Consider the following 23,057-nt stretch of genomic DNA (forward strand, 5'->3'; position numbering starts at 1 on the left):
AATTCCTTGTGAAGGGCTCAGTGAGGACAGGACACCTCAGGTTCATCCAAACTACCAGCCTAGAGGTGAACAATCACAGTCAGAGACCTCACAGTCCCTAAGGCAGGGACACCAAGTGCCAGACTGTGTGTCCCAGCCATCCCAGGTGTTAAACCCTCCCCACAGACCATGCCAATCTCCTCCTAAATTTTCCTTGATTTTAGCAAATTATCTATTTGTGTAGTCCTGTTTAATAATTCAATGTATGAGCAGGGGTAGTTTTGTGATCTCTCTCCCAATCCCTTTAAAATAAAAAGAAGTGGTTGGGAGAATGATTTATTTACTGTCCTTGGGATGAAATGTGGTTCTGAGTCCCCAGAACTGGCCATGCTGAAATGCTGAGATCAGGATGTGACAGGCACAGAACGCCACGGAAACGACACCCACAGCCACATTCTGAAACATGAACATTTACTAACATAAATAAACAGTGTTTTATAACAAAAGGCACAGATTTTCAACTATAAACAATGGAAAAATATGTACAATTTCCACATAGGAAATCAACCAGCAAGTGCACAGTTGGTCACTCCAGATTTCCTCCCTTCCAAGTCATTCCACTGGCGAGGAAGCATCCAGATTTAATTCCCCCCCACAGAAAATCTGTCAGATGGAGACTGTGCTGCTGACCTCCTCATACTGGATAATGAAGTAGGGGTAGCTCTGGTCATCGTTGAAGATGACAAAGATCTGGGGCTCGAAGTAATTGTCCACGCAGGAGTCGTAGAGGTCGCTGGTGACGCTGCCGGGCTCCACGGGCGGCGGTCTCCTCATGGTGTGGTTGCCCACCGTGTACCTGCCCGTGAGCACCTTGGCCAGGAACATGAAGTGCACGCCCTTGGGGGAGCGTTTGGAGAAGTTGTGCGAGTAGCTGGCCTTCCTGGCGAAGTAGCTGCCCTGGCCGAACATGGTGGCGTGCTTGCCGCACACGCGCGGGTCGAAGTTGTGCTTGCAGATCCCGTCCACCACGTCCTGGGACGTGCCGTGGAACAGGTGCCGCTCGTTCATGATCCTGTCCAGCCCACACATCTTCTTGGACATGTATTCCTTTTTCCTGCAACACAGAACGGCAAAGTGAGGGTAGGGTGGGTGTTTGCTGCAGGTCAGCTGTTTGCATTCTGGTATCGCCCTCTGGAAGAGCTGAGACAAATCTCTCATAAAATTCCTCCTCCAGGAATATCCATTATTAAAGACCTGCAATTGCCTCCTCTTACCTTTTATACTTCTCCCAAAGGAACTGGTTCTGCACTCGCAGGATTTTCAAAATCTTGTATTTGGTCTCTGGCACAGTCTTGTGGAACAGGTTATAAATGGTTCTGTAGCTTTTGTCTTCCTTCAGAACAGGCACTTGGATGAAGTCCTGAGCTGGATCCATTCCAATCCAGGTCTCGGGGTAGAAGCTGGGGCAGGTGACAGCAGCTGGGGACAGGTCGTGGTTGGAGGCAGGCTCGGAGCAGGGGGAGGGCAGCACGGCGCTGCCACCCAGGGTCCTGGGGAGGGACAAAGCTCTGCTCAGACACCCCCAGCACCCCCAGGCACCTCCAGGCCATCCCCTGGAAAGCCTCTGCTCACCATGGCAGTGCCCAAGGCCACGCTGGACAGGGCTCAGAGCTCCCTGGGACAGTGAAAGTGTCTGCCTGGGGCAGGGTGGGGTGTAAGGGTGGCACTGGCTGGGATTTAAGGGTGACACTGGCTGGGATTTCAGGGTGACACTGGCTGAGATTTAAGGGTGACACTGGGTGGCATTTCAGTGTGACACTGGCTGGGATGTCAGGGTGACACTGGGTGGCATTTCAGTGTGACACTGGCTGGGATGTCAGGGTGACACTGACACTGGCTGGGATGTCAGGGTGGCCTTGGCTGGGATGTCAGGGTGGCACTGGCTGAGATTTCAGGGTGACACTGGCTGGGATTTCAGCGTGGCCCTGGCTGGGATTTCAGTGTGACACTGGCTGGGATTTCAGGGTGACACTGGCTGGGATTTCAGTGTGGCACTGACACTGGCTGGGATTTCAGGGTGACACTGGCTGGGATTTCAGGGTGACACTGGCTGGGATTTCAGTGTGACACTGGCTGGGATTTAAGGGTGACACTGGCTGGGATGTCAGGGTGACACTGGCTGGGATTTCAGGGTGGTCCTGGCTGGGATTTAAGGCCCCTTCCCAACCCAGGAAGACTCAGTGCCATGGACACAGCCAGATGTGGATGTGCATTTGCAGCTGGTTCTTTTCCTGCCCCTCCTCTGGGAATGCCTGGAGAACAGGCAGGGCTCAGGGAGGGAGCTGTGGCCCCATGGATGCCAGGAAAAATCCCTTGGCAAACCAAACCCAGCCAAGGGGAGCAGCAGGATCCCCCTGCAGCTCTGGGATCTCACTCTGGAGCTGCTGAGCTGACCCCAGGGACCTTTGTGGTTTGTGCTGCCCTGATCCCACCTGGGTGAGGATCAGCTGAGCCAACCCTTGCTCCCCAGATTCTCCCTTCTCCTAAGGGGAGCACAGAGCAGGTGGCACCTGCAGGGCCCTGGCTCACACCAGCACAGCTCCTGAGCTGCAGAAACAAACTCCAAAGTCCACCAGGGAGGATTTTCCCCAAATATTTCTCTGGGAAAAGCTGCCAAGTGCCCTGGAGCAGCACAGGACAGAGGCACTGGGGTGGAGCTGCTCTGCAAACCCCACAGATGGGCAGAAATCAAATCAAACCCAAGCAGAAGCGCTGGCAGGGGGAAGTTTAGTGGGAAAAGGTCTATTTTTAAATCAACACATGGAAAGCTGTGACAGCCCTCCCACTTTCCAGAAACTCTCTGAGTGTTCCCTGGTTGCTCCCTGCTCGAGGCCAAGGCCAGGATTCCCTTCATTTGCATGGATTTGACTGAACTCAGAAATTCTTCTCACTGCTTATTAACAGCAGAGCAGAAACCCAGAAATTTGTTCTACAAATTACTATTAAAATAGCAACCAAACACCAAATTTGTTTTTAATTTGGTTTTCCTCCTTGATGAGCAAATGTGTAAAGAAATATTCCTGCAGGGCCTCATCACTCACACTGGACTGGAAGACCAAGCAGACATTGCCAGTAAATCATGGATTAATGAGGAAAACATCAAATCCAATAAAAATCCTGCAATCCTTTGGTGTGCATTGTTCAGTTCTTCTGACTGGTGTAAAATATTTATATTATTTATTCTGCAGGGGAAGCCACTAAAAAGTCAACATTTTCCATTCCTATTCAAGGATTCTTTTCCAATTTTAGAACAGATTTAAGCAGGTGGGAGGTGAGGCAAAGAACAAATCTCAGGTATAATCATGTGGGAAGTGGAGGCAACTCCTGAAGGATGAATCCCATAAATATTGAAAATATTCTTGTTCTTGCCAAGAACCCATGTTTTAAAGTGAGCTTCACAAGGGGTTTGATAAATGAAATCAGAATGAAGTCTGGTGCAGAACAGAACCTCAGTTTAGTCTGTAGGTTTGGCAGCTGGCACAGACAGTTCTGGTCAATCCCCCACGAGTGGGAATTCATTGGGAATTGCATCATTTTAGCAGATCACTGTGGTAAAACAGCAAAACACGAGGAGGAGCCCTGAAATCCTCATTTTTCACTAGGATGAGAACCAGGACTGCTCCAACCAGCAAGTCCACTCTTGTTTTTTGACTGGCATCCTCCAGTTTCTCTGTAACAACCTGGGGTTTCCTTCCTGTAAAACCCTATCAGAAAACACCTCCCAGCCCACGTGTGCTGGGGCTGTGCCCAAACCCCCGAGGGCTGAGGGCTCTGAGCACACCCAGTGCTCCCAATAAACCAGCAGGGATGGTTTGGGCTGGCAGGACCTCAAACCCCACCCAAACCTGGCAGGACCTCAAACCTCCTCCTGCCAAGGCAGGGACACCTTCCACAGCCAGGATGGTGAAAAAAAACAGCAACTGATGTTCCAACACCCACAAGGTACATTACAAATTACACCAGGGATTCCTCAGATAAAAGTTACAGTAATTTCACGATTATAAGGCACACATTACAGTACAGAGTGTGATCAAAGGTATCTGTTCTATCACCATCTGCTGAGGGTGGGGCAGTGATCCTGATCTCTGTGGGAGATATTCTGCTAATGGGCATCCATTGAAACCAGGCAGGGCAGTGTTCTTTATCTCATGGGATATCTCCTGTTCATGGCCATGGTTTATAAACCAGCTGGGGCAGTGTTCTTTATCTCATGGGATATCTCCTGTTCATGGCCATGGTTTATAAACCAGCTGGGGCAGTGTTCTTTATCTTTTCACAACCCATCCTTCCTCCAGCCAGTCATTTTCTGCTCATGGCCATTGAGTCCCACTGTGGCACTGATAAAATTACTGCATCCCATTGGGAGTTGCTCCAGCCAGGGGGAAGAGCCCAACATTTCTTACCAAGATAAAAACAGAGGTTTTGGGACACTAAGGGAGCCCCTTTCTCCACTGGACTCCAGAGGAAAACCGGATTTCTCCACATCACCACTGGAGCTCTGGAGGGAAACTGCACCTTGTACAGGAGCACTGCTCCAACTGAGCCACATCTGTCACTGCAGGAGGATGCAGCCACCATGGGATGGGACTGCTGCCAACACCCTGCCTGACGGGTGTCAGGCTGTACTCTGACTGTGTCAGGGTTTGGGGTTTGTTCTTTGTAGTGCTGTATTTCTATTTTAATTTCCCTAGTAAAGAACTGTTATTCCTATTCCCATATCTTTGCCTGAGAGCCCCTTGGTTTCAAAATTATAATAATTTGGAGGGAGGGGGTTTCCATTCTCCATTTCAAAGAGAAGCTCCTGCCTTTCTCAGCAGACACCTGTCCTCCAAACTAAAACAGCAACTTTTCATTCTTTGTCCATATATCAGCCACACCTGATTATAAGCTGCACTTCAGATTCAGACCAAAATTTTAGTCAAAATGGTGCAGCTTATAATCATTAAATTACTTTGGGAAGGGGCAGGAGCTGCCAGCAGCACCCAGATTTTGGATTCCCACTCCAAAAGGAAGCCAAGGGGCCGGTGCAGGGCAGTGGGAATTGGCCATTTTTGGGATACCTACTGCAGGAAGGGCATGAGCAGCACGCAGGAGCGCAGCAGGGGCCGCCTCTTGATCTCCCTGCGGAAGCAGGAGTTCTGCTGGAAGCCGTCCCTGATGTTCAGGATGTACTGGTTGTGCCAGGTGACGAAGCGAACCTCGCGCAGCCCGCGGCAGCTCGCCTCCTCGATCAGCCTGACCACGGGCTGCAGGGAAAACAGGGGGGAAATGGGGGAAAAATGGGGGAAATAGGGAGGGAAAATGGGGGGAATAACAGGGGGAAATGGGGGAGAAAACAGGGGAAAATGGGGGGGAATAATGGGAAAAATGGAGGGGAAAACAGGGAAGAAATGGGGGAGAAATGGGGGGAACAGGAAAATGGGGGGAAAATGGGAGAGAACGGGGGAGAAATGGGGGCGAAACAGGGATGAAAAACAGGGAAGAGAAACAGGGGGAATAGGGGAAAAACAGTGAAAAACAGTGGGGAAATGGGGGGAGAACAGGGGAGAAAACAGGGGGAGAATGGGGGGAAACCAAGGGGAGAAATGGGGGGGAATGGGGGAGAAAATGGGGGGAAATGGAGGGAAAGCAGGGGGGAGAAACAGGGGGAAATGGGGAGAAAACAGGGGAAAATTGGGGGGAAAACAGGAGAAAATACGGGGAAACAACAGGGAAAAATGGGGGGGAAATGGGTGGGGGAGTAACAGAGAAATGGGGGGGAAACAGGGAATTAAAACAGAGAAGAGAAACGGGGGAAATGGGGGGAAAACAAAGGGAAAATGGGGGGGGAAAACAGGGAAGAAATGGGAGGGAATAACAGGGGAAAATGGGAGAGAAAATTGGAGAAATGGGGAGGAAACGGATGAGAAACAGGGGAAATGGGGGGGAAACAGGGAAAAACAGTGGGGAAATGGGGGGAAAACAGGGGAGAAAACGGGGAAAATGGGGGGAAACAAAGGGGAGAGATGAGGGAAAATGGGGGGAAATGGAGGGAAAGCAGGGGAGAAAATGGGGGAGAAACAGGGAAGAGAAATGGGGGAAAATGAGGGGTAGAACAGGGGGAGAAATGGGGGTGAAAAACACAGGGCAAACAGGGAAAGGAAACGCAGACGTGAGAAACCACACACTCCAAAATTCACATTTCTGTTCTGCACTGCACAAACCCAGGCCCTGCAGCTCCCCTGCAGCTCAAGCACCCTCAGTGGGTTATTTGTGCTATTTCTGCCCAACTCTCTCCAGCTCTCACACTCAGGAATCATTTCTGGGACTGCCAGTGAGGTTTCACTGCACACATCAGCTGTGCCCAGCCCCACAGCTCTGGCAGTGCCTGTCCTGCCTCAGAGCTTTGGGGACAGGGAAATCAATGAAAAACTGCCCAGATAAATGGAGGAGCTGCACCTCACAGCTCTGGCAGTGCCTGTCCTGCCTCAGCAGAGCTCTGGGGACAGGAAAATCAATTTAAAACTGCTCAGATAAATGGAGGGGCTGCACCCCACAGCTCTGGCAGTGCCTGTCCTGCCTCAGCAGAGCTTTGGGGACAGGGAAATCAATTTAAAACTGCCCAGATAAATGGAGGGGCTGTTCTGAAGTGTAAAACAAGTCATACCCCACCCCAGCAGGGCTCCCCTGGCACTGCCAGGTTTGCTGTCCAGTCTGGCCACCCCCATGGCTGTGATATTTTCAGGGTAATTCAATTTGAAGCACAACCCAGGCCAGCAGAGCTGATCTTTTATTCTCTCTCAGCTCAGCACTGACTCATCCTCACAGGAACTCCAAATCACTGCCCTGAGTGTCTGCAGAGGAACCATGGAATTTGGGGAGTGCTGCATGCAGGGTTTGGTGCAGATGGGATGGGGCCATACCTCAGAGTACTCTCTCCAGCCAAAGTGGTCCCTGCAGAAATATTTCCAGACGGTGTAGCAGTGGGAGCTGGAGCTGGGGCACGAGGCCGTGGACAGGCGCCGCATTTGGTCGAACTCTGCGCTCTCAAACAGCTTCATGTGGTTCAGATCCAGCCAGAACTCCTGGCCCCTGGGAGGAATGGCAGAGACACAATTCTCACCTTCTGTATCCCATTAAAGCCAGCAGCTGTCTGAGGTGCAGAATCCCAGGATTTGGGTTCATCCAGAGCCACCCTGCCATGGCAGGGACACCTCCCCCTGTCCCAAGAGCTCCAAACCCACTGTCCAGCCTGGCCTGGGGCACTGCCAGCTCCTGCCCACCCTGCCAGGGAACAATTCCTTCCCAAACCCCATCCAGCCCTGCCCTCTGGCAGTTTAATCCTTGTCCTGGCACTGAGTGCTCCTGTTAAAGGTCCCACAGAGACTCTTTGAGAGGTGAGAACAGAGATTTCTGAAGAATCTCTCCTCACCAACTCACCAAATAAAGGTCTCTATTTATAAAATGAAGCAGTTCAGTGGAACTATTTGCACAGAGAGAGTGAGCACGTTGAACTCTCAGAAGAACAGGGCACACAACCCAAATTTGGTGCTGCAGAACAGCACAATTCAAAATAAAACTCCACGAGTTCTCAACAGCAGGACGTGACCCCATGAGGAAGTTTCATTTTCTCTGTTCCCTGAATGTGCTAAAAGAAATAACAGAGAGGTATAATAAACTTTCCAGGACACTGGACTGAGCAGGTTTCTCTGCTGTAAGTTCTAACACTGATAGATTTTTTCAGATGAGTGCAGCTAAAATAAAGATATTTAAGTTGTTCCATCCTTCTGAAGAGCTCTAAGCCGTGAATCCCCCAGGCTCTCTCCCTTCTCTAGTTATGTACCAATAGCTGAGGGGAGCAGTGTTTGTGAGGGCTCTGAGAGCACGTGTGGTTTGCAGCTCCTCTCCGAGTTCGCGGACGTGCCGCGAGTTACCGCAAACAGGTTCAGAGAAACCAGCGGCGCTGAGAGCGGCAGGAAACGAAACCAGAACAGCTGTGACACACTGCACGGCTCCCACTCTGCCCTGCCATGCTGAAACTGGTCATCTTCTGACTAAACCAGTTCCTCTCTGTGCCAGGAACAGCCCCAGAGCCCCCAGGGAGCCGAGGGGCTCCAAAGAGCCCAAAAAGCGCGAGAAGGGTTTGGGGTGGGAGAGCCACACTGAGCTCAGAGTGATTGCAGCACTGACACTTCCTGCAGACACCAAACACTGAGATTTCATCTTGTTTGTGCTCTTGGTGGAGGCTGCAGGGGAAGGGCTCTGCCAGAGATGAGCCCAGTTTGGGTGGGGGACTGGGTGTTTGAAATAAAAGGGCACTTAGAGGGTATTGGCTTCAGGAGAGCAGAGAAATCACAGATTTGGTTAAATTGGAAAAGCTCTCTCAGACCATGGAGCACTGCCAAGGCCACACTGACCCATGTCCCCAAGTGCCACGTGCCCAGAGCTGTCAAACCCCCCCAGGGATGGGGGCTCAGCCTGTGCCAGAGCTGGGCACCCAAGCAGGAGTTGAATTCTGAAATACTGAAAGAGCAACAGCAGAGCTCAGCCAGCAGAGCCAGAGGTGCTCCCAGGGCAGGACAGAGGGCAGGAAGAGCCCAGGGGACATTCCCAAGGGATGCTCAGCAGCAGCAGGGCTGGGCTGTGTGACAGAACCTCTCAGCAGTGTTTCCTCCATCCAAACCCACAGGGCCAGGGCAGCACATGAGTTTCAGATTTCACTGAGTTTGCCCCCTCAAGTCACGCTGCTTCTCTCGGTGGTGACCGTGGGAGGTGACACCTCACACTGGGGAAAGGTGCCACACTCACATTTCCCTCTCAGCTCCAAGCTCCATCCTCAGGGCACAAAATAACCCAAAAGTAGTGGCTTTGCTGCTTTTCCTGTGTTTATTTCATAAAGCTTGGAAAGGTTTTTCCCTGTCTTTACAATTGGTGATTGGGGTGTTTGCAAAAGCAATCTTCTGGAATTTTCACAGCTTGTAAACCTGAAACAACTGCAGGCACTCTGGCCCATATATGTATGTGTGTTTATATATATATATATATATACAGCTGAGATGAGTGCCTGGAAGGGGGAAAAAAATTTAAAAATAAAATAATAATAAAAATAATAATAAAAATAATAAAAAACAATAATAAAATAATAAAAATTACAGATAATAAAATAATAATAAAAATAATAAAATAATAATAATAATAATAATAATAACAATAATAATAATAATAATAATAATAATAATAATAATAATAATAAGTAACCCCCCAGCTCTGGATCAGGAAGTCCTGGAGGCAGGGCTGCTGGAGGAGAAGAGACTGTACCAGGAGTTGTTTGTTCTTCCCAAGAACCCACTCCTGGCCACTCCTGAACACGAGGTCCTGGGCTGTGAGGCACAGGTGAGTTCTAAAACTGCACAGCACTGAGGATGTTGAACACATCCCCCTCTCCCAAGGATTCCCCATTCCCCATTTCCCATCTCAAACCCAGCACACCTTGTGTTTAACACGGTGTCCCTGCCCAGGCTTGCTGAGCTCTGGATGTGTTTGGGAGATGTTTGTTTGTTTATTTAATTGTTAAATCAGTGGAAGATCCTCCTGGCAGGGCGTGGGACTCTCTGACCTTTAAGGTCCTTTCCAACCCAAACTATTTGTGTTTTAGAGCAGCACAAGCACAGCTCAGAGTGGCTGCAGAGCTGGGACAGGCAGGGACCCTGAGGCTCACCCAGTGGCACAGCAGGGACACCTTTCACTGTCCCAGGCTGCTCCTTGGACTCTGCCAGGGATCCAGGGGCAGCTGGACCTGCCCACCCTCACAGGGAACAATTCCTTTCCAATATCTCACCTCTCTCTGCCTTCTGAATTCATTCCCCCTTTTCCTGTCATTCCTAAAAATGAATGCTCCACATCACACCTTCCAAAACCAACTTCCCAAAGAAAAGGAGCACTCCTGTGTACGTGTGACTACAAGAACCACATTCTCTGTTACTCAGCTCAAATCCCTCCTGATTTCAACAAATCTGAGCACCCCAGCAGGAAGGAACTTCACAGCTACTGCTCCTGCTGAGCAAATCATTGTCCCAGCCCCTGTGCGTGCCCCTGGGATGGGCACAGCCCTGTGCCTCACCCGGGAGCAGCTCCTGATCTTTGTTTCAGGAAGAGCTGCTTCACTGCCAGGAACAGCCTGACCTCAACCTGCAGCCAGGTGACAGCTGCTCCCCCAAGTGCAATCTGTTTATTGACAGGAAACAAGAGTGGGGATGGCAGTGATTGCTGCTCCTCTCAGCACCCAGTGCTGCCTGGCTCTGCTCAGCCAGAGGCCAACTCATTTAATTCAGTGTGGAAATGGTGCAGCAAAAAGGAGCCCACACAGCACAAGGCAAACACTTCCAAAATCACTTCAGGAGTTTCATGCTTGCATTCCTCCTGGAGAGGAATGAAAAGCAGCTCCCAAGCACTCGGAGGGTCTAGCCAAGAACCTCCCCCCAGGCAGGCAGAGGGACTCTCAGCTGGGTTCCCATCTCCCTGTTATCACTAACACATGCCTTATCTCACACACTGCGTGGACCACACAGAAAACTTCTGAAATTTAACTATTTGATGGGCCAGGGACCTGCAGAACTCCCCCAAAAGCTGCTGCCAAGAGGCTGTGGCTGCTCCTGGATCCCTGGAATGTCCCAGGCCAGGCTGGACACTGGGTTTGGAGCAGCCTGGGACAGGGGGAGGTGTCCCTGCCATGGCAGGGTGGCTCTGGATGGCCTTTAAGGTGTTTTCCAAGCCAAAGCACTGTGTGATTCCATGATTCCATGCCTGAAATGCCTGTGTATGATTTTGAACACGTCAGGCACATTCTGTCAGCAGCAGAGGAGCAGCCATCCCACACAGAGAGGAATGAAGGAAAACCAGTTTCCTGTCCATCTCGTGGTGTCCGTGCTTCCCTCCACACGCCCCCTGCTAACTGCAGAGGAACACTCTGTATTTATGGGCAGTGGAATCATTTAGGTTGGAAAAGACCTCCAGGAACAGCCAGTCCAACCTTGTCACCCAGCCCAGAGCAGCGAGTGCCACGTCCTGTCATTCCCTGGACACCTCCAGCCCTCCCTGGACAGACCCTCCCTGAGCCCAAGCACCCTTTCCATGAGGAATTCCTGCTGAAATCCGAGCTGAGCTCCCCAGGACAGCTCGAGTTTCCTCTTGTGCTGCTGCCATTCAGTGACCTCACCCAGCGCCAGGAGTGTGCACAGGGAGCAGCTCCCACTGCAGAGCCACCTGCCTGTCCCTCCTCATCCCACCCTGGCCTCTCTCCCAGCACTTCATAAAACTCACAGAAATTACAGCAAAAAAAGACAAAGGACAGAAATCAAAGCAACAGCAAGAAGCTGCTGTGCCAGGCGAGTTTTGCCAAGAGAAAGTGGAATTTTCAGCCAAAAAGGGGAACTGATGGGTCAGGAACTGCAGAGTTGTTTTAAACAAATCCTCCTGTAATCTCCAGGGCTGTTGCTTGTTTTGAAAAGCAATGTGTGCATGACAGGACAGGTATGGGGAAACCTACTCAGCTCCTCAGCCAAGGATTTCTCCCTAGCAAAGAGCATCTTAAAAAATCCCATTGTGGGCATCTCCTGCACTTGGCACTGCTCTCTGCTGCAGCCTGGAACTTCTCCAGGACCTCTCCTCCCATCTCTGAAGAAAACTGAGTGCTTCTTAGTACTTCAACCTGTTTAAGTTGATGTTCCCCCATTGTTTAGATAGCCTGGTATGTGGCTTTACCTACTCAAAAAACCCTGGAGTGATTTATGATAAATGCTCAGATTGAGGCCAAACCGAAGCAGCAGCTGAAGGAGCTGCATCACAAACTGCCTGAACAAGGTTTGCCACTCCTCTGAGCTCACACCCCCTCAGGTGAGAGCAACAACTCGGTGTGTGTTTGACATGACTCACCCCATAACTTATCGCCATCGTTACTCATCCCAATCATCGAGAGGAAGGAAGGTTTATATAAACAGCTCCTTGAAGAACACCCTGATTTAGAGCTCATTCCCTAATTGAGCTGATGGCCAGCACTTTCTGGGAGGGCAGTGCCAGTGGGCAGAGCCCAGGGTGGGCACAGGGCACAGCCCAGGGTGGGCAGAGGGCACAGGGCAGAGCCTTGCTGGCCACGCAGGGTGCTGAGCAGGTTGTGCTGTGCCTGCCAGGGAGCAGCCAGCCCTGCAAAGCTGGTCTGGCCACGGCAGATGAATGGCTTTAACAACAATGCTGTAACCATGGAGTGCAGGGCACGCTCCCAGCTCCAGCACAGGGACACTGGAACCAGCCTGGGAGGGAGCACCAGGAAATTTGGGACCCCCACACCTTGGCAGCTTGGTTGTGATGCACACCTTGGCAGTGATGTTGCATTAAGAAGCTGGTGATGATGCACAGTAAAACTTTTGACCTCCCACCTCAAGACCCGGCTTAAAACCTTGGCAAGTCAAAGTTCCAAGGAGGATCAGACTCCAAGTTTGAAGTCTGAAGCTCTCAGAGCTTCACTCCAAAGGTCTCAGTGACACTCATCCAGAAGGGATCTCAAAGATCAGCAGATCCCACCCCAGGACACCTTCACCATCCCAGCCTGCTCCAGCCCCATCCAGGGATCAGGGACACCACAGCTTTTGTCCCCAGGGTGTCCCCACACTCACAGGGAGGAATTTCTCCCCAATATCCAGCATTAATCTGCACTTTGGCAGAACCCCCCAGCCCAGCTCTGTCCCCCAGGCTGTGTCCCACCCCAGGCTGCCCCTGTCCCTCCCCTCTCAGCAGGGAATGTCCTGTCCCCAGCTGGATCACACAGAAATCCCTGTCCCTGCACACCATGAAGGGAGAGGTCAGTGCACAGCAGCCTCCCAGCCTGGCTGACTAAGCCATGACCAAGCTCTGTGTCCTGCACCATTAATCACTCCCAAGTCCATCCTTTAGGACACAGAGCTCATGTGCAGAGATGGACTTGGTGACACAACTTCTAAAAGGAAAGCATTTGCTCATTTGCACTGAGCTGGAGGTTAAATCACTGAATGGGCTTGTCTCTGGCTGGGCTGGGTTGATTTCAGAGATAATTTCTAACATTTGGGAAACAAAGTTCCTCTGTTGTAAAATACAACAAATTTTATCTGCTATGCACATAGAAGATTTTTCAAATTTTTTTAATGACTGGCATATTTCTTCAAGGCAATTCTATAAAATACAGTTATTCCCTACTACATAGCCTACTTTATTTTCATTTTCAGTGTGGGGCATCCCTATTCTGATATTGCCATCACTACAAAGGCCCTGGCACAGGTGCCCAGAGCAGCTGGGGCTGCCCCTGGATCCCTGGAATGTCCAAGGTTGGACACTGGGGCTGGAGCAGCCTGGGACAGTGGGAGGTGTCCCTGCCATGGCTGGGGTGGCACTGGGTGATTTTAAGGTTTGAGTCTATGAAAAAGGCTGAATTTGGTGCCTAATCCAACACCAAATCAAGTGAAAGTAAAGACTAACATTGACTTTAAACAGTAGATTTGGTCTCTGGTGCCAAATGAGAAATCTCAGCTCAATAAATGAAAATAAAATACTGAGAGAGCAGGGATATACTGCCTTCAGGAGCTGAAAGGCAGTGTGAAGTTTTCACTCCAGAAATGTCACTTTGAACCGGAGTTGTACCAGCCTGGCAAACTTCTCCTCTCTTATCTGCCCTGCCACAACGTGCACCACACACTTCCTCCAGAGAACACCAAACCAGGCTGCACCCTGCACCAACAGCACCCTGCCCACATCCCTGTCCCCTCTGCTCCTCAAGCTGGAGCCTGCAGGGCAGGAGCTGAAAGAGTTCTGGGGGTGCAGGAGCCCACAGGGGTCACACAACCACATCTACCCAACAGCTGCTGGCTAATTTTAGAAAATGAGTTAATAAACACAGCTCTGAACAGAGGAAACAATAACTTCCACTCACTGCTTTAACAGTGGGGATGATCAGCATTCCTGCCAGGTTGCTGACAGGGAATCAGCTGAAACCCCCCCGTTTATTGGCAGTGATGTGACATTTCCCAAGGGCTCCCCAGCTTTGGTTGAGCTGCTGGGGATGGAATGATGCAGGCTGTGCTCACAATGACACAGAGCAACTGCTCTGTCATTGCTGTCCCCAGCCCTGCCAAGGCTCTTTCATGCTGCCACTTTGTCCAGCACAGAGAAAAGACTTAATTAGGAACGCCAAGAACAAGCAGAGCATTCCACAGCAGTCTCTGAATTCCTACAGAGCTGAAGTTTTCTTATTTCACACAGCTTCAAAGAGCACATTCAGTGCTGCCTTACACGTGTACAATAATTTTTATTTTTAGTTAAACCTGTTGGATATAAATCGGGAAACATCATCCCAGGGTTTCTAACACACTTGGACATAAGTATCAGGAAAAAAAAGAAGGCACATCCCGTTCCATTCCTGCACCCTTCCCAGCAAGGGAGTAAACTCAGTCACCTACCGATACTTGAGTTTGATCTTGTCGTTGTCAGGGTTGCAGTAAAGCCTTTCCAGGTGCTCCTGGGAGTCGTTGGCCACACTTTGCCAGCTCTGGGTTGCTGTCCTCCTCACCTGCCAGTGATAGGGCAACACCGTGTGATGCTTGGGACAATCACTGCCATAAACACAAGTGCCCTGGAGAAAATCCACACAGATCTCAACGCCGTCCTCCTGGTGGGTGTGATACTGCAGCTGGTTCAGGAGCTCGAACACCAGGTCCAGGGAAGCTTCTTCACTTTTATCCTGGAATATCCCAGCACTGAATTTATTGCTTGGGGTCAAGCTGTATTGCAGGGGACAGCTGTTCTCCTGGAGCAAGCCAGATGTGTAGCTTTCCAAAAGCTTGTCGGGGAACAAAGGACAAGCTGCACCATCGCTGGCACTTGGGTGCAAAGGATGATCCTGGAATGATTCATGGCCATTATCAGCAGCGGTTCCAGCGGTTTCTGGGGAGAATCCCTGCTCTCCTGCCTGCACACCCTGCTCAGGGTGCCCGGGGGAAGGACGAGCTGCTGCCAGCTGCCCCTGCACATCTGGAGCTGCTGGCACCAGCACAGTCACGTTATTTTCTGTCTGGGGACAGGAGGTACCGAGCTCCAGAGTCTTTTTCACAGCAGGTTCACACAAATCACCGTGCCCACCGCGCTGGCCCCGGGGCACAAAGACCCTGTCCAACGCCCCAGCTCCCAGCAGGCTGGTGAAGATCGGCCTCAAAGCCCGCAGAGTTTGCGAGTCCAGTCTCTTCTGCTTCTTCTTGAAGCAGGGCTTCACCGGAGGGATCTTGTCGGGCAGCCTGAGCTGGGGGGAGAAGCGCTGGGCAGGAGCCGGGCAGGGAGCCTCGCTGGCCATCGCACCCCGCTCCCCAGAACGGCCCCGAGCCTCCAGGAACCAACCTAGGGCAGCAAGGAAAACAAGACACTTAATCTCTCTAATTGCTCATGGTTGACACGAACGAGATCACCCCTGGAGAGGATTTCGAGCCAGCAGCAGCAAACTCCTCCCCTGGCTGTGACTGCGGGTAGCCCTCAGGCACGTAAAGCATGGAAAGAGCTAAAGTGGGGCTAATTAATCCCAAACCCAAAACCCCGCACATGCCGGCTCAGGGACACTCAGGCACGCACACACGGTCCCGGGGTGGGCAGGGAAAGGGGACGGTGCACAGGGTGGGCAGGAAAAGGGGAAGGTCCTGGGATGGGCAGGAAAAGGAGACGGTGCCAGGGGGTGGCCAGGAAAAGGGGACGATGCCCAGGACAAGGGGACGGTGCCCAGGAATAAGGGGACGGTGCCGGGGCTGGCCAGGAACAGGGGACCGTGCCCAGGAAAAGGGGACCGTGCCCGGGGGTGCCCAGGAATAAGGGACAGTGCCCGGGGGTGGGCAGAAAAAAGGGGACGGTGCCCGGGGGTGAGCAAGGAAAGGGGACGATGCCCAGGGTGGGCAGGAAAAGGGGACAATGCCCAGGAAAAGGGGACGGTGCCCGGGGGTGCCCAGGAAAAGGGGATGGTGCCCAGGACAAGGGGACGGTGCCCGGGGTGGTGGCCAGGACAAGGGGACGGTGCCCAGGAACAGGGGACCGTGCCCAGGAAAAGGGGACAGGAACAGGGGAGGGTGCCCTGGGGGTCGCCAGGAACAGGGGACGGTGCCCAGGGTGGCCAGGACAAGGGAACGATGCCCAGGACAAGGGGATGGTGCCCAGGAACAGGGGATGGTGCTCGGGGTGGAGGCAGGAACAGGGGTCGGTGCCCGGGGGTGACCAGAACAGGGGACGGTGCCCAGGACAAGGGGACAGGAACAGGGGAGGGTCCCACGCCTCCTCCGTGCCGGGATGCTCAGCAAATAACAAAGAGCGCTCGGGTTCATCCCGTCCCAGCGCAGCCGGCCTGACAGCGCTGATCGCTGCCTCCCTCGCACCCCGAGCATGAGACACATCCCCCCCCCCACATTTCAGGCGTTCCCGCAGCGTTTCCTCTCCCAGCGGAGGAGCAAACCCACACATTTCCATTTCCATTCCCATCCCATCCTCCCTCGTGTCACCTCCCACATCCCCCGGCAGCACCGCCGGGGACCCACGGCACAGCTTCCCACGGGCTTCCCACAGTGTCCAGGCTGGAATTCTGAGCGATTCCAGCGCTCCCAGCCCGCCCTGCCCTGTCCTGTCCCTGTCCCCGCCCTGTGACACACACCGCGCTGGGCAACAGGAATGAAAACTGGGCAGGGAAGCAAACACAAGGGGGATGGTTACTCAGGAACAGAGACATTGCTAGCGAGCTGCAGAATTGTGTTGTTTTCGAGCACAAATAAGCGGTGTGCCTCGCACGTCACCAAAAGCAAGCGCTATGCCTTTTAATCAGGAATCCTGTAATATTTGATTACGTTTAATTAAACCTTCTTCAATCTCGCATGCAGGCTCACGGCTCAGAGTGGAGCACGTTAAGGATTACTTCCTGGATAAATGCATTCCGACCAAAGTTACTCCTCACTTCAAAACAAAATCCCAAAAAACTGAGAAAATTTGGCGATAATTTCAAACTACCGATGATTTGCTCTGGAAAATTTCTCACTGAGCCTTCCGTATTTTGGAACATGCATTTGTAAGGCTTTTCCATTTCCCTGGGAAACAGCACGTCAGAATTGCCAGGAAAAAAAAAAAAAAAAAAAAAAGGAAAAAAAAAAAAAAAAGTTGTGCTTCTCCAGTTTTCCCATTTTTAGATTAAATTTAAAGCAACTGGTGCGTGTGTTTGGCAGTCATTGGTGTATCTCCCATTCCTCCACAGACACCAGGCAATTCCTCCACACCAAAGGCACCTTCAGGTAACTCCAGAGGTTTAAAAAAATCCTCGACTCCGAAGAGAATGAGATGTTCCCGTTGGTGCAGGTCTCAGTGCCCTGGCGAGGAGCGAGAGATCTGCCAGGAGCCTGCAGCGCCAAGGTGCTGAGCCAGTGACTTCTGATCTCCTCCAGCCATCCCTCTGCGCTACTCCAACATTTACATTCCTCGCTCCACCAGCATTTCACTTTTGCTGCTATTTTTACAGAAGGAGCGGAGCGCAGCCGGATCCCCCAAGGACTCTAAAAATAAAGCAGCGTTCCGGACGGTCGGTGCCGATCCCGCAGCGATGCTCGCCACGCCGATGCCAGCCCGGGCGAGCCGGCTCCCCGAGCCGAGCCGAGCCGAGCCGTTCCTCAAACACCTCTCAACACCAACAACAAAAGCGGCAGAGACACAACCAGAGCACGGCGGAGCTGCCGGCACCTACCGGAGCGGGCTCCCTCGGCGCACAAACCTCGGGAACAACTCCAGAATCGCTGTGCTGCTGGGGGAGAGATGGACAGGCACAGCGCTGAGCCGGGACAGCGGGGACAAAGGGACACAGCGGGACACACCGTGCTCGGTTCGGGGTCAGCACCGCCGTGCCCGCTCCCAGCCGCTCACCCCGCACATCCCGCAGCTCTCACCGCGCTCCGCCTCGCCCGCTCCGCTTAAATAGCGCAGCGCCGGGAGCGGGGCGGGCCGGCTCGGTTCCTCCTCCCCAGGGCCGGGCTGGTTGGGTTCCTCCTCCCCGTGCCCGCCCCGGTTCGGTTCCCCCGCCCCCGTGCCCGCCCCGGTTCGGTTCCCCCGCCCCCGTGCCCGCCCCGGTGTCAGCGCCGAGCGAGCAGAACCGAAAGCGCCGCCCGAGGCCGTTCCCGAGAGCGATAGCACAAGGGGCCCCTTCGCGTTTCATTTATCACGCACCGAGCGTTTCGGTTCGGGGAGGGATGTCCCCATGTCCCCGAGCTCGGCGCTGCCTGCGTGGGGCTCGCACGCGAGCCGGGAACACGCCGGGAAGGAGCCGTGTCGGCTGCAGTCACGCAGCTCGCAGGAACACGCCGTGCTCACAAAAGGCAAGGACGGCACTCCGAGCCCTCCCTAATTAATGAGTAAGAGGCAAACAGGGAGCCCGTCCCGGAACAAAGTCAGCCTGACTCACTCTCCGTGCACCCACTCGCAGCCCCTGGCACGGCGCTGCCCGGGCGGGCTGTGCTCGGTGACACACGGAGCGGACAGCTGTGCTCGGAGCTGCCAGCTGTGCTCCAACAGGTTTCCCGGAGAGCCTGAGCCTGCCCCGGCCCGGCAGAGTGCTCAGGGCCAGGCTGGATGGGGTTCGGAGCAAGCTGATGTATGGAAAGTGTCCCTGCCCATAGCATGGGCTGCAGCAAGATGAGATTTAAGGTCCTTCCATCCCAAACCTCTCTGGCTTTCGGGGCTGAGATGAGTTTTAAGGTCCTTCCATCCCAAACCTCGCCGGGCTTTCGGGGCTGAGATGAGATTTAAGGTCCTTCCATCCCAAACCTCTCCGGGCTTTCGGGGCTGAGATGAGCTTTAAGGTCCTTTCCCAACCCCGAGCACGCTGTGGCAGCTCCGGGCAGCGATTGTTTATTGACAGTATTGCACTGGCTGGGAGCACAGCTCACCTCCTTTGTCCCACAGCCGGGCTGTCGCCGTCTGTCTGTCTGTCTGTCTGTACGTGTGAGGCAGCACGGGCGGTGCAGTGGCCGTGCTTCCCTGCTGAATCACTGCCTGCTCCCGGAGAAAACCGCAGCAGGACACAGCCAGCAGCTCACAGACACCCACCACAACCACAGCACCAGCAATGGCCAGATAAATCACTGATAAAGGAGGCAGGAACTCCAGAACGTGACTTTCATGTTGGGGGAACACCTATTGCGTTATCTGCCAGAGGAGCTGGGGTTCCCCATCCCTGGAAATGAGCTTGGAGCAGCCTGACCTTTGGAAGGTGTCCCCCCCTTCCATCCCAAACCACTCTGGCCTTCCACAACTCGTGCTCTTGTTTTCTTTGTAAAGCCAGCCTTTCATTCCTTGTGCTCAGTGGCTCTGTGAAATCACACGTACAGAAAGCACAGGCAGCTGGAAGGAAATGCTTTAAGGTGGCACAAGCTGCACAGCACAGCTGGAAAACGCTGCACAGCTGCATTTATAGTGCAGGTAGGAAATGCCATTTTCCCAACAAATCACAGAAACAGAGCTCCATAAAATCACAGACTTTTTGGGGTTGGGAAGGACCTTAAAGCTCATCCAGTCCCACCTCCCATTATCCCAGGGTGCTCCAAGCCCCATCCAGCCTGGCCTTGGACTTGCAGGGATCCAGGGGCAGCCACAGCTTCTCTGTGCCAGAGCCTCCCCACCCTCACAGGGGAGAATTTTATCCAATCCAAACCCACTCTTGGTCAGTTTGAAGCCATTCCCCCTTGTCCTGGCCCTCTCCAAAGCAGCTGGAGAGGGAATGACTCAAGAGAGGCTGAGCAAAGGTGGTTTCCGTACCTGCACGAGCTGAAAACCAACAATCATCTATAAATTAATTGAGCTCTTGAGTGTCTGAAGCATCAGACAGAGCCTCCCAGTCTGTCTGGACTGGAGTGCTCCCGAGCAGGGTGACTGGGATGTGTCACACCCTGGTTCAGGGAGAGGGAGCTGCTCACACACACTTGTATTTATGTGCCACCAGAGCAGAAATTACCACTCTGGAATAGCTCCCTTCACGCATGAGCTATAAATAAGAGGCACATATGGCAGATCTGCACACTGGGGTGGGCACAGCTCCTGCTGCACTGGGGCTGGCAGGATGGAACCAGGCAGAGGCTGCAATAACCATCTTTCCCCACACGAATATATAATTAAAGGACACACAGCACACCAGACCCTCGGACACCCATTTCTGAGGCCATCCCGCACAAATATAGAAAGAAACTCTGACCACCATGAAAGCATGATCTCATCTTTAAATACATGTTTAAATCTTAAGCAAGAGAAAGAAAGCTTTAATTATTTCTTTCAGATGGTAAACGGCCCCAGCTGAATACAGCAATTTACAACTCTGACTTGCAAATACAGGATAATCAGCATGCACACTTGGATTCGCTGGTGAAAAGAGGGGAAACATCTGACTTAAATGTTTGTGATAAAACAACAAAGCTCTCAGGCTCCAACACATTTTTTTCTAATGACAGAAACTCTTTTTCACCTCAACCCTTGCACAACGAACATTCTTCACTTCCTAAAACACATCCCCGTACAGGAAAGTTCATTGTCCTTTCTAGTGCTTCACACAAGGCAACAAACAGCACAATTAACAAAGGGATCACAGAATGGCTGGGGTGGCAAAGACCTTAACTCTCACCTCATTGTCCCCCTGCCATGGGGACACCTCCCCCTGTCCCAGGTGCTCCAAACCCCAATGTCCAGCCTGGCCTTGGGCACTGCCAGGGATGCAGGGGCAGCCACAGCTGCTCTGGGAATTCCAGCCCAGCCAGGAATTCCTTCTCAATATCCCATCCAGCCCTGCCCTGTGGCAGTGAAGCCATTCCCTGTGTCCTGTCTCTCCATCCCTACCCTGTGGCAGTGAGAATTCATTCCCTGTGTCCTGTCCCTCCATCCCTGTCCCCAGTCCCTCTCCAGCTCTCCTGGAGCCTCTTTAGGTCCTGGCAGGGCTCTGAGCTCTCCCTGGAACCTTCTCCTCTCCACTGAGCATCCCCAGCTCTCCCAAGCTGGCTCCAGCCCTGGAACATCTCCTTGTTCTCCCCTGGGCTGTCCCCAGCAGCTGCACACCCTCCTGTGCTGTGCCCCAGGGCTGGGGACAGCTCTGCAGGTGGGGTCTCACCTGAGTGGGGCAGAATTCGCCTCTCCTGCTGCTCACCCTGGGCACGGGAGGTTCTGGGGAGCCAGGTCAGGCCATGCTGAGCTCCCAAATTCTCCTCAGGGCAGCTCCCACTGCCTGGCTTTGTGCTTTTCCATCCCAAAGCTCCACGGGCAGCGCTAATCCCCTGCAAAGCTCCACCCTCCAGCAGGCAGGGAAAGGAAAGGTCAGCCATGCAGACATCTATTAAAAGTTAACAGCAGGGAAAAGGGAATCTCTGATGTGCTGGCTGTGATGGGAAACCACGCCAGGCAGGTTTCACTGAGGGCAGCAGGGGTTGATTTATTCACAGCTGCACACACTTGGCTGGACTGACACCTACTGGGCTCCACTTGCTGTGCTCAGTCCTCAAAATAAGGAAGGCAGAAATGGCACAGTCTAAACATGCCAATATGAAATTTTCTGTTCATTAAATTCATTTCTTAATTTCTATTCATGAATTTCGTTCACTCATTCTATTCAGCTCCAGACCTTGTCTGTTAATACATGACAATCTAGAGCAGATCAACAGAAGAAGGTGGTGCTAGTCTTTAAAATAAAAATTTTCTTGCTGGTTAAATATTCACTGTGTGGGGGATTTTTTAGTGAACCTCTTATTTTTCTTTTTACACTGCTCAAAATAAAAGTCCCAAAACTAAAGTAGTTCAAATTCATCACTTAAATTTTTTTAATTCAGACCCAACTTTTATATTTGCAGCTGGCAGTAACCAAATAATTTCCTTGGTCTCAAATTCTCCCTCTTTTAATACTAGTAATTACAAGTTCTGGAAGGACAGCATGCTATTTCTCCTACTGAATATCAAGTCTGGTGGAAACAGCATTTACCAGGGAAAAAAATCATGCATTATACACGAGTATCACCACACCTCTGGTTATTTCACTATCAAATAATCTTATCTCAGGAAGTGATTTAGGGCTGATGAATTTGGACAGAGAGCACACCATTATTCCAAGGTGGGCCCTTTTCCTGGAGGTTAACTACTGGAGGAGTTAATCATTTCTGCAGAGGAATTTTAGTGCCCCAGGCAGAGGAATGGACCTCGACCCTTGGTCTGTGAGCAGACAGCAGCTCTGTGCTCTCAGGGCAGCTCCATCCAGTGCAGCTCCATCCCTCCTGACAATCACAGAATGAGAAATCATCCAGCACTGAACTTCCTTCTCTCTCTGTTCTACCAGCCACACTCAGCTCAGCAGTTTCTCCAGAACTCAGCCTTCCAGGTGGAGTTTCCTTCTGCAGCTGGACCAGTCTGAGGGAGAAATTAATGATGCTTCCAAACTGAAACAATAATATTTTTTAAAATCCCAACACTTTATTTTTAAAATGCATGTAGTGAGCATTTGCAGGGAATCAGGTATGGACTGAGACCAGGTAACACTGGACAAAAAATACCAGACTGGAGGGACACTCTGGGACATTGAGCTGGTTTGCTGGAGCACCCATCCGATTTGGAAGGTGATGTAAATTCACAAATTAATCCATGAAATGAGTCAGAGTGTGCCCACAGTGGGGTGAGGTTTGTCTGGTTGAGATGGGATTTTGTTGAACTGCTGCACCCTCTCGTGGAAGTCTCTTAAATCCTTGTAAACCCCAGAAATTTATTCAAGGCCAAAGCAGCACTTACCAATCCTCAACGAGCACAAACTGATTCGTAAAACACCATGGAAATTTTGAGGGTGTTTTTAGGATAATGACGATTCTGGAACACTTCCTAGGTGGATCCCACCACCAGGTGAGCAGTAATGTGTGGATGGCAGTGCTTTGGTCCTTTCTACTTTACACCAACTCCTTTTTAAACTTAACAAAATGGGAATTTACAATGCAGTGTTGGCC

The 23,057-nt window shown here is 52.0% G+C and overlaps 1 protein-coding gene across 3 annotated transcripts in view; it reads right to left on the bottom strand.

The window, feature by feature from the left end:
* Nucleotides 1-433: 433 nt before the first annotated feature.
* Nucleotides 434-23,057, bottom strand: part of LOC117000706 (TCDD inducible poly(ADP-ribose) polymerase) — a 29,077-nt gene continuing 6,453 nt past the window's right edge. For 2 of the 3 annotated variants that reach the window (XM_033068623.1, XM_033068622.1), the window contains exons 3-8: nucleotides 17,792-17,848; nucleotides 14,499-15,429; nucleotides 6,942-7,110; nucleotides 5,104-5,285; nucleotides 1,254-1,529; nucleotides 434-1,093 (exon numbers count right to left, since the gene is read on the bottom strand). In XM_033068623.1, coding sequence (XP_032924514.1) covers nucleotides 646-1,093; nucleotides 1,254-1,529; nucleotides 5,104-5,285; nucleotides 6,942-7,110; nucleotides 14,499-15,429; nucleotides 17,792-17,848 — 2,063 coding nt within the window. In that variant the 3' untranslated portion in view covers nucleotides 434-645. The remainder of the gene's footprint in view (nucleotides 1,094-1,253; nucleotides 1,530-5,103; nucleotides 5,286-6,941; nucleotides 7,111-14,498; nucleotides 15,430-17,791; nucleotides 17,849-23,057) is intronic. The other variant, XM_033068624.1, reaches the window with a different exon arrangement.

The sequence above is a fragment of the Catharus ustulatus genome, chromosome 10 (assembly GCF_009819885.2).
Source record: "Catharus ustulatus isolate bCatUst1 chromosome 10, bCatUst1.pri.v2, whole genome shotgun sequence".
Taxonomy (NCBI): Eukaryota; Metazoa; Chordata; class Aves; order Passeriformes; family Turdidae; genus Catharus; species Catharus ustulatus.